Source organism: Camelina sativa, chromosome 20 (genome assembly GCF_000633955.1).
Source record: "Camelina sativa cultivar DH55 chromosome 20, Cs, whole genome shotgun sequence".
In the NCBI taxonomy this organism is placed as follows: Eukaryota; Viridiplantae; Streptophyta; class Magnoliopsida; order Brassicales; family Brassicaceae; genus Camelina; species Camelina sativa.
This window is the reverse complement of record NC_025704.1, coordinates 15,053,999-15,065,143: the sequence shown is the minus strand read 5'-3', so window position 1 is coordinate 15,065,143 and position 11,145 is coordinate 15,053,999. Positions and strand designations below refer to the sequence as shown.

At 33.5% G+C, this 11,145-nt stretch overlaps 2 protein-coding genes across 4 annotated transcripts; one reads left to right on the top strand and one right to left on the bottom strand.

The window, feature by feature from the left end:
* Positions 8,184-9,180, top strand: LOC104770862 (F-box protein SNE). Its single transcript, XM_010495326.2, has one exon. It carries the CDS (start codon positions 8,336-8,338, stop codon positions 8,807-8,809), a length of 474 nt encoding a protein of 157 aa, XP_010493628.1. The 5' UTR covers positions 8,184-8,335; the 3' UTR covers positions 8,810-9,180.
* On the bottom strand, positions 9,426-10,925 carry LOC104770863 (glutamate-rich WD repeat-containing protein 1-like). Of its 3 annotated transcripts, XM_010495328.2 has the most exons (6): positions 10,586-10,924; positions 10,421-10,461; positions 10,136-10,251; positions 9,935-10,052; positions 9,800-9,844; positions 9,426-9,698 (listed from the first exon to the last, which is right to left on the bottom strand). In XM_010495328.2, the coding sequence occupies exons 1-6, from the start codon at positions 10,794-10,796 to the stop codon at positions 9,681-9,683; spliced, it is 549 nt and encodes a 182-aa protein (XP_010493630.1). In that variant the 5' UTR covers positions 10,797-10,924; the 3' UTR covers positions 9,426-9,680. The 3 variants fall into 3 exon arrangements, 2 of the variants coding, with proteins under 2 accessions (XP_010493630.1, XP_010493629.1); XM_010495327.2 differs by having other exon boundaries at positions 9,554-9,844; positions 10,586-10,925; XR_764649.2 differs by lacking the exon at positions 10,421-10,461 and having other exon boundaries at positions 9,554-9,844; positions 10,586-10,916.

The window sequence follows — 11,145 nt, the reverse complement described above, 5'->3', positions numbered from 1 at the left end:
AGCATGTGATGCAGAGGTTCAAAAGATTATACATTTACAGCAGCTAGCTAATCAATTGCCAGATTCCTTTGCTGACCCAAAGAGAGTGACAAAATCGTACATACCAGCTTGCAATGCACCAGTACGAATTGATGTTCAGAAGGAACACAATACTCAAGTGGCTACAGAGTCTAAAACCCGTTTGAAACGAGGTAGACCATTAGGTTCCAAAGATAAAAATCCTCGAAAGACTAAAGGTGCAAAACAGACCGAGGTTAAGGGAATTACCGAGAGTACAGACATGGCCGCGGCAAATGATAAGGTATTGGATGGGGTTCAGGACGCTGAACCTCTAGGTCCTGAGAATATTGATAACGATGAGATATCGATCAATTATATCATGTCTGGAATTACTTGGAACCGTAAGGATATCGACGTCGATGATATTTTCGCATACAAGGTAGCACTTGAACTAAATGAGGATCTAGAGCCCACATCTATATTAGAGTGCACTCAAAGCAAAGATTGGCTTAAATGGAAAGAAGCTATTGATGTGGAGCTAAACTCTTTGAAGAAGAGAAAGGTGTTTGGTCCGATCACACGGATAACACATGAAATTAAACCAGTTGGACATAAGTGGGTCTTTGTAAGAAAGAGAAATGAGAAGAATGAAATCGTGAGATACAAAGCACGGCTTGTAGCACAAGGATTCTCTCAAAGACCAGGAATAGATTATGAGGAGACATACTCCCCTGTGATGGATGCAACGACTTTTAGATATCTAATAAGTCTGGCTGTAAGAGAAAAACTGGATTTGCGGTTAATGGATGTTGTAACTGCTTACTTATATGGTCCACTGGATAATGAAATCTATATGAGATTACCAGAGGGAATAGAACTCAAAGATAAGAGTGGTTCTCGAGAACAGTACTGCATAAGGCTAGACAAATCGCTTTATGGACTGAAACAGAGTGGTCGAATGTGGTATAACCGATTAAGCGAGTTTTTGGCAAAGAAAGGCTATCGGAACGACCCAATCAGTCCATGTATATTTATTAAGAAGTTTGCAAACAAAGGATTTGTGATAATAGCAGTCTATGTGGATGATTTGAACATCCTAGGAACCTCTGGGGAAATCGCCCAAACAGTAGATTATCTCAAGAAAGAATTTGAGATGAAAGACCTAGGCAAGACAAAGTTCTGTTTGGGATTGCAACTTGAGTACATAAACAATGGCATCCTTGTGCATCAAAAGGCATATACAGAAAAGGTACTCAAGAGGTTTAATATGGAGCAGGCTCACCCATTGACTAGCCCTATGGTTGTGAGAAGTACACAAGTGGATAAGGATCCATTTGCTCCTAGAAAGGCCGATGAAGAGTTTCTCGGGCCTGAAGTGCCTTACCTCAGTGCTATAGGAGCGTTAATGTTCTTGGCTAGCCACACTAGGCCGGACATAAGTTTTGCCGTGAACCTCCTAGCAAGATATAGTTCTTGTCCGACCATAAGGCACTGGAATGGTATAAAACATGTTCTGCGATACCTACAGGGTACGACAGACTATGGTCTATATTACACTAACTATAACAAAGATGGTTTAGTTGGTTTTGCTGATGCAGGTTATCTCTCCGATCCACACAATAGAACATCACAAACAGGTTATGTATTTACACACGGTGGTACAGCAATCTCTTGGCGTTCTATGAAGCAAACACTTGTAGCAACATCATCAAATCACGCAGAGATACTAGCAATGCACGAGGCCGGCCGTGAATGTGTTTGGTTGCGGTCCATGACTCAGCATATACGGACGGACAGTGGATTGGAGGACAGCAAAGAAGCAACAGTGATCTATGAAGATAACACAGCATGCATCGCACAGCTCAAGGAGGGTTACATCAAGGGAGATCGGACGAAGCACATACTGCCAAAGTTCTTCCATACACATGATCTACAGAAGGCCGGAGAAGTTCTTATTGTGCAAGTTCAGTCAAGTGAGAATTCAGCCGATCTCTTCACCAAATCGTTACCGACAACAACGTTCAAGAAGCTCGCGCACCAGATTGGAATGCGGAGACTTAGGGACTTGGAGTGATGTTTGGAACAGGGGGAGCAATGTGTGCTGTACTCTTTTTCCTTCACCAAGGTTTTGTCCCAATGGGTTTTCCTGGTAAGGTTTTAATGAGGCAGCATCCCCTAAGCACATTGCAGCGATCCCATCCAACATCGGCACGGTCGTTCGTCCAAGGGGGAGTGTTGTGAAACACTTAGTGGACTCACTAGACCGGCCCATGTACTAAGCTATGGAGTCTCGGTCCATAGGCTTTACTCAGTCCATATAGCTTCGGCCCATGGGCCGAAGCCTTACTCGGCCATTAGGTCTTAGGTCGGTTTATGTAATCTACTATATATATGCATGTAATCCTTGGGAATTATCAATAAGAAACACAAGAGCTTTATCCATAAACTCTACTTTCATAACAGAAACTAGTTTTAAGATTGTTTTATTAAGTTAACAATAAAATAAAAATATATAGTACTAAATATTTGTATAATTCTATATATATTTTATAAAAAAATAAAATAAAATAAAAATTACAGTATTGTCTTTAAAATTATGATAAAAACATAAAAATAAAATTTTATGATTTTTATTAAAATTTTGTACATTAGTTATTGTAAAACATTACAAACTCTTAATTTAAATATCTAAATAACAAAAAAAAATATTTAAATCTGGCTCCAAAAATAATCTGTATACAAAAAATTAAGGAAGAAGTGATTGGATTAGATGGGTTATAATCAAATTAGACAGGCATAAATAAATAATCAATGTTATATGAGAATTAGTCATTAATCGAATTGGAGATAATTGAACCTAACAATTTTATGGGGTATAATGGGTGATAAGCGGAGTTTTTTAAAAAAATGGGGGTCTATGTAGTAGAATTATGTACATGTAGAAGAGAGTGTAGAACAATTGTCGTCGGAGACTATTAATAGTCAAGTTACAATGCTTATATTTATATAGATATAGAGGTATACTTAAACATAAGTACATAAGTATCAAAATCTAAATTAATATATACAAACCTCGGATGCTTTGTTGCTTGTAATCTCCGTCATCTCGTAGCATGGTTGACCTTCAATTCAACACGACGGTTGATATCTCAACAAAGTTAAACAAAACCAAAATCGTTATTTAGTTAACTTTACGAGTTTTGTCTTCATCCTGAGTTCTGTCTCAAATGAATCAATTTTGCAAAACGAAGAGAGAGACGTTAGTGTTATTTTCTTAAATCAAATAAAATACAATGTTCATTGTAAACCCTACTCATTTTCAGGAAAATCAAAATTATATTGATAAAATCAGAGTCAATACGATAATTATATAAGGTTGACCAATTTGATGCCGCACATGTCAATCTTGTTACAAAGTACAAACGCTAGTCGTCGAAAGAGTAAGTGGATATCTGAAAGAAACTAAATGAAATAGCATCAAAACATCTCAAGTATGATATGAATGATATTTCGTAATTATCTTCTTGTTATATCATGTATTCAACATTTCCATAATTAGGAAACTAACGTTTGTAAATAAGACTATTAATAATATAATAATTAGTTTATACATCCACATGACAAAACAAAATCCTTTCTCTTTTATTTTAGGGGGTGTATTGAAACAATGATTTTGGAGAATTATATGGGATTTAGAAAATTTGGAATTTTGATAGATTTTAGGGAAGTTGATATGATTTATGGTAAAATTCTTTCAAATCCCACCTAAAACCATGAGATTTGAATTTCTGTATTTTTAACTAAACAAATCCTCTCAAATCCTCCAGAATCCCTAAAACTTATTAAAATCCAAATCCACAAACTGTTTTGAATAACAGTGGATTTTAAAGTAGATTTTTAAATCATCAGTTTAATAACAGTGAATTTCAGGAGACTTTTTAAAATCCATGATTGAATAACATGGATTTCTAACTTTTATACAAATCACCTAAAATGTCAAGTTGAATACACCCCCCTTCATCTTCTTGTCAACATTTCATACATATATATATATATATATATACTTCCTTTCTTGAATAATTTTGTTACAGTTCAAATTCAAATTATTTAATCCATTTTAATGCACATTGTAACATATAATAAAGGCTAAGGACGACATAAGTTTTAAGAACGAATTTTGGATTTGCTATATTTGGCGAAATTCCAATACCAAAAAAGACAACTAAATAGTTGCTTAATGACTATGTTTGATAAATGCATAATGTTGGATTTTTTTGTTTTGCTTTTAAATTAATATTTTCTGTGACGTCAAGATCAAACTTTTTAGTTAATTACTTTTCTTTTCATTGTTTAATTTAGTTATAGGTTTTCTTTTCAATTTTAGGTGACAGTCTTTCTTTTGTCTCTTCATTTGGATGGTAGTCTACGGCTATTGTTCGCTGAAAATGATACAAAATTATGCTTTTCTAATTTTCGAGTCTATATATATATATATATATATATATCTGTGGAATGATAAATATTTCCCGTGAATAAATTGATACATACTTCATGCTTGATCCACACAAATATCATAGTGACGATTGTCTCCAAAAATAAAAATTGCTGATCATGAAAGCTAATTCATATAAATTTATAAAATTAAATATATCTTTTTGAAGTAAAGATATATTAATATGGTCAAGTTCAACCGCACCTTTACAGCAACAACATTACCAAAAGAAGAGCAAAATAGAAAATATTTGAATAGTGATCAAGTGTGTTGCAGTATATTTGTTGTTCCAATTGCATTTTAATATGATTACCATATATCTCCTTTAATTTTTAAAATTATTTTACATATTGAACAAAAAATTTACATGATTTTCCCCCTTTCTCTTACTCTCGCTTTTTTTTTTTTATTATTTTAGATGTTAGTGTTAAACAATAAGATGTTTTTGCAAGATTTTCAAATTCATCATTATGCGGTTTCTTCTTAGGATTGGTCGAACTCTTCCGATGAATAATAGAAACATGCATCACGAAAAAGAAAAAAAAAACGAAATAACAATTGGTATACCGGTATAGTCTCTTACCGCCGGAAAACTTGGTACTATCCCAACACCTAATCCGATTCTATATAAAGTTTTTTATTAAGTATTTAAAGTCTTGTTACGTCATGCAATGGGTTTTTTACTTTTATATCTACGTGGACATTATACAAACATGTATATACCCTATAGATAAATTGCATAACGGCCCTGAAACAAGAAAGACTGAGAAATATGAAGAAGACATATGGAAGAACTCAAAAAAAAAAGGTAAATAAAAAAAACAACAAGAAGAACGAACAACAATGTCTCTTTTACCTCGAGAAGATAAACTGTAATAACTACATACACCAAGGCACGCATATGTATTAGATATTTATAATGTAATGTACAATATCAATATGTTTGCACAAAAAAAAGAAGGTACAAATATCAATATATATATATATATTTTTTTTTTGAACGAAGGTACAAATATCAATATAAGTGTAACTTTTCAAGTGTTTTTATACACAATTTTTTTTTTCATTACAAAGAAAAAATAAATTGACAAATTGTAGTGTCTAGTTCCTTTTTCTTGCATTTTATTTTGTTTTTTAAAGTGTCTTATATACATAATTTTTAGATATGTAGTTATTAAAAGAAATGATAAAGGCAAAATAGAAAAACGAAATTGGAAGAGCATCGGATTTGCAGTTCTCTCTCGTGGAGTCTTTCCCTTGGACACTTCCTCACTTCACCTCGATTCCCATTCACAAGTCACAACTTTTCTCTCTGCCTATAGATATAGATGTTCACATGCATATTTTATACTATTATTTATCTATCAATATATCCGTTAATTATACTCCCAATAAATTTACAACTTTTGATTTCCTTAAAATCTAATTATATATAATTATTAGGTGTAAATGGTGTGAATGTGAAGGCTTGGCTAGCATTTTCGTCCACTAAAATAGACTAACACCAAATTTTTATATTGTTAGACAGTGTTGTTGTTATACGTGAAAAAATGTTTGAGAGTGATCAGGTAGTTGAATGCATTTTTCATGTAAAGAAAAGTAAGATATTTATGAAAATATTTTTGGAAAAGCTCCAAACAGTACTTTCGATCGAATGGCAACGTGTTTTTTTTTTGTTTTGGGTTTTTGGGTTCTAATTTTTAATCCTTTGGGTTTTCCGTAGATTTTAATTTTATTTTTAATAATTATTTGGTATTGGTTTTGTGCTGGTTTTATTTTTTAGCAGTGTTTTCTGGAAAAAACAATCAATGTATTATGTTGAGGTAAAAAAATTGACCAATCGAAACAACGGCTGGTCCGAACATCAGTAAAAATTATGAATCGAAGATCTGGAATTTCTATGGTTTATCAAAAAAAAAAAAAAAAGAATTAATCAATCATACCGTAACACATAAACGTTGAAGAAAGTAAATACTGTACTCTGATTCATAAGAAGGCATAATGGTATAATGGTATTTTCTAATGCGTTATTATCAAAAATCTAACCCGCAAGCAAGTATAGAAAGAGCTAACTGGACATAATAATTAATATGTAATATGGTTATCTTTGTACTCTGATACGAAATAACTACGCTTTAACATTTTGTCGAATCCAGCCTACAATACACATACCTCTATAATAAGTTTTGGAATCTATATTAGTGTGGCTGATGGGTCAAACAATCTAATCTCAGTGACCAAGATTTACCATGATGTGATCTAGTCTAACATCGAATGAATTTGTATATAAACCCACGAGGTATCACATTATAGCTAGATAACAATGGTCTAGTTTTTCAAAGGTGCATGAATTTTCGATTGGTTTGTATTTAAAGTACGTGTACATGTTATAAATATTTATGAATATGGATATGGGATTGAGAAAAACAAAGAAGAAAAAAAAGTCAACGTGAGAGATTTGACTCAACACTACCGTTCAGAAAGCAAAGCGTGGAGGAAACAAAGAACTAGTCGTTCCAAATCCCTCTTTACTTTTTACGTTACCCAATAATACCCACCAGTATCTATAAGAAATCACAAGTAGGTTTTGTTTACACACGTAGTCACATTTTGTAATACTACTGATTATAGGCTAAATCTATACGTCCTCTATATATTATATTAAAAGAGAAGCATTCTTACACAAAATGCTGATGTGTCGCACTCTAATAATATTTAGATCAGTTTTCCAAAAATATAATTAACACCCAAGTTTAAATTCTTATATTTTCTTTTTAACTTAATTATACAGTATCCTTTAATTACATTTTCATAAAAATTTTAAAATGAATTTTAAGAACTCTTTGTTCATATGATATGATAATATAATTTTAAGAATTCTCACGGGTTAAATTTTAATTATTATACAAAATTATTATATATTTATAAAAATATATATATATATACTATACAATCGAATTTTAGATTCCAATTACCGATAAATATTATTGATTTTAAAAATAAAAATTACAGTAAAAATATTTAATAATTATTTAATACCGCACATAGTGCGGGTTGTTACCTAGTAGTAATAGTATACCACAAGATTAATTTACCTATCAATCTCGATTAGGTTTGAAGTTTTAGGTTATCCCTCTTGCTCACTTTCAAAAGACAAACACTGATCACTAATATATTAGATTTCAATTTTATAACAGGGTTGCATTCAAAATAAGTAAAAAAAAAAACTTAACTCTTTCCTAAATTAGCTCTCAGTTAGTTGGTTTTAGATCTATCAATATCGAGCACTAGCCACTAGTTGGATGTAAACATTCTTTTCTCTCCATTAAAAAAAAAAAACTTTCAAAAGTAATAATAGCACAAAATGATCAAAATAGCATGTTAAATTTGATTCGATTGACTATAAATATATATGTGAATTACTATAATTATATGATTCCTTCCAATCAGTTATTAAATATAAATAGTTTTATACCCGTATTAAGTAATTCCATTGGTCATACGAGGATTAAATAAGACATGTAAAGATTAGTAAAGCAAAACAAAACAAAACAAAACAAATAGCTTTTAAAACAAAAAGACAACAAAAACAAGTAATGATATAGAGTTATAGACTAAGGTTTTATTGTATAAAAGGAAGAAGAACCACCCAACCAACATTATATTTTTATTATTTTATCAGATTGAAATATAAACATCACTCCTCCTCTCCCTGCCTCTCTCACTCACACACAATATATACACATATAAATATATTTATATGTGCCCGTGTGATATTAACAGCTGTATAAATCTTCTCTCTTTGAAAACACACAGATCTCTCTCTATCTCTCTTGTGTTACCATGTCGGAGAAACGTATAGGCATGATAGAGAAAAGTAACAACAAGAGACAAAGAGTGACACAAGATCGTCCCGAGTTCAGTATCAACGACCATCACGACGTTCTTGTGGAAATCCTTCGGCGACTAGACGGTCCATCTCTCTGTTCAGCCGCATGTGTGTGCCGTCTTTGGTCGGCCGTGGCTCGTAACGACTCTATATGGGAAGAGCTCTGTTTCCAACAAGTGTCACCACGACCTTCTTTGTCTCTTCGATCCGTAGTGTCGGCCCTCGGCGGCTATAGGTGTCTCTACTTCCTCTGTATCCGTCCTGTCCTCGCACGGCTCCCTAAGCTCCTATGGACACGAGACCAGCTTCAGCTCTCACTATCTCTTTACTGTGTCCATTACTACGAACGTCTCTACGTCGGCGCGTGGATTGGAGACGCGCCACCTTCATCACTCATGTTCCTTCGGAAGCCTGTTAACGTCGTCTGAACCGGAACCGGAACCGGAACCAGAATGGTCCTTTATTTATTTTTTCCTGACGATTAATAAATTATTATTAGTTCCCAAGATTTGAATTCTTTTATCAAATTATTTTTTTATTCCGACTTTTACGGTTACGAAATTTCGATTTCTTCATTTTTCATTACAAGATTTTTATTAATAAACGTGATCTTTTTTTTTCCTCCCATGCTAGTAAGAAACTGCCAACGTGTAGCTGTTTTGTCTCATCTACTTTTTTTTCTTTATATCTAGTCTTAGCATCATTATTTTCGTTGATTATGCCATAGGGTGAATTAGCTGTATGACCAAAACAATAAAACTATAGAAGTATATAACATACTATTTGAAAAAATTAGGAAACTAAGGGCATTCCTATTGGGAGGTTTTAATTTTGAGCCTCTTATGTACTATTTGAATTTTTAATGAATAAATTATTTACTGTTTTAAAAACAAGAACCCTTCATCTCTTAATTAAAATTATCCCTTCCAATGGTGGGATATAATTTTGAGTCTCTTATTTTTGAAAATAGTTTTTTGAAAATAAAAAGTTTCATGACATAAAAAATAATAAAAATGTGTGATTTACAGCAAGAACAAAAGTCTCTTCATTAATCAGCAATCCCAGTTTATAGCCAACAATTTTAAAAATTACTATAAGAGGTTGTTTGTATATGAAATAAGCAGCACAAACAATATCATGGAGATGCAACATAAGAGAAAGACTAATGCATACCCATTAGATTAAACAATATGAATGCTGCAAGTTGAAGTGTGATCTTTGGAAGTGATACAAGCCAATCTTCAAGCCGGTTTGAAAATTACAATGAAGGCGACAACATTCAAATTCTTCAGCTTCTAACTATTTTGGCTTATGTTCCTGGAGAATAGAATGTTATACTCAAAATTGACATTTTGTCACAACTGGAATCAATCAATCCATGATGAAAACATTGAAAGTTTTGAAACAGAGTATAGTACTTGAAACTGGTTGTGCCAGTGAAGTTCCTTCAAGTCCTTTTGTCCCTGGGGTTCCCAAAAAACAAGGTTATCAGACCAAAAAAAACACAGGGATCAAACAAACCCGAGGCAATGATGCTAAAGTAAAAATGTTACTTGGTGAACGAAGAGAAGCTGAGGAGGCAAGTCTTGAGATGTGTTCACTTGCTCCTTGGTCTGTGCTTTGAACTCTGCCTCTTCTTCTTCATCCTTCTCTAAGGATAAATCCCATATCCTGCAAACACAACAGATAGCAAAAATCAATTGATACAACTTGCAGGTTTTTCTGAAGAGAATAGGTACTGTTTTCAGGCTTACGTGAGCTGGTGATCACTGGATGTGACTGTAAGTGTTGAGGCTTCATGAGCACTCCATTCAATTGACGTAATAGGATGCTTATGGTGCTCAAAATATGCTACCACAGCATCTCCACCCTAGTTCAAGATATATATGCTACTATATCAGAATCTTGTTAAGAGATTGCCAGGGAAAAAATAAAGCTTATCAAGGATTATAATGTTTTAGCCTATCTATTGCATCTCTGAAATTGAGAGTTCTTAGTTTGAGATTTAGCCAATTGCGAAAAGAACAAACATGAAACACCTTCAAGCCACCATCACCAAACCCAATTCGAAACTTCAAAACTTGATCACACAAACACCAATAAAAACAGAGAATCATATGCACGACAATCCAATGTTTCCAAACAATTTACACCAAAAACAAAGAAAAGATTCGAATGAGGAGACTAGAAATCGAAAAACTCACCGGAATCAAAAAGCCGAGAAGGGCAATCCCCGAATTTAATCTCCTCCGAGTTCAATCGAGAGAGAGAGAGAGAGAGGGAGAGGAAGAGAAAGAAAAAAATCAATCGACCATCAAAAATATCCTCCGACCCCAACATCTTCGCGACTTGGACCGAGAGAGAGAGAGACAGAGAGAGGGAGAGGAAGAGGAAGAAAAAAAATCGATCGAACATCAAAAAAAAAAAAAATTTCTTCCGTTAATCTGTTTGGCCAAGGAATACGTGACACGTATGGTCTCTTATTCCATAAACGAGTATACTAAATAAGAGGCTCTCTTCTATTTTTCTTATTTCTCTGATTTATTTTTTTGCTTCTTTTCTACAACAACCCCTCTTAAAAACCCCATTGGGGATAACCTAAGATAGAGGGTAACTAAAATTACCATTTTAGGGTTGTGGTTGTCATAAGAATGGAAGGCTGACTGGAGGTAGGGTGGCCGGAAAAGTACAGTGGTGGTGGTTGGAGGTGGAGTGGTGGCCGGCGGTTAGTCGGAGGTCGGCCAGAGATCAGTTCGCTGGAGGT

Coding starts and splice junctions, on each gene's coding strand:
- LOC104770862 (XM_010495326.2), top strand. CDS start 8,336: ATGTCGGAGAAACGTATAGGCATGATAGAGAAAAGTAACAACAAGAGA.
- LOC104770863 (XM_010495327.2), bottom strand. CDS start 10,796: ATGTTCGATCGATTTTTTTTCTTCCTCTTCCTCTCCCTCTCTCTGTCT. Junction 10,462..10,585: donor TTCTCGGCTTTTTGATTCCG/GTGAGTTTTTCG, acceptor TGTGTGATCAAG/TTTTGAAGTTTCGAATTGGG. Junction 10,053..10,135: donor TCCAGTGATCACCAGCTCAC/GTAAGCCTGAAA, acceptor TTGTGTTTGCAG/GATATGGGATTTATCCTTAG.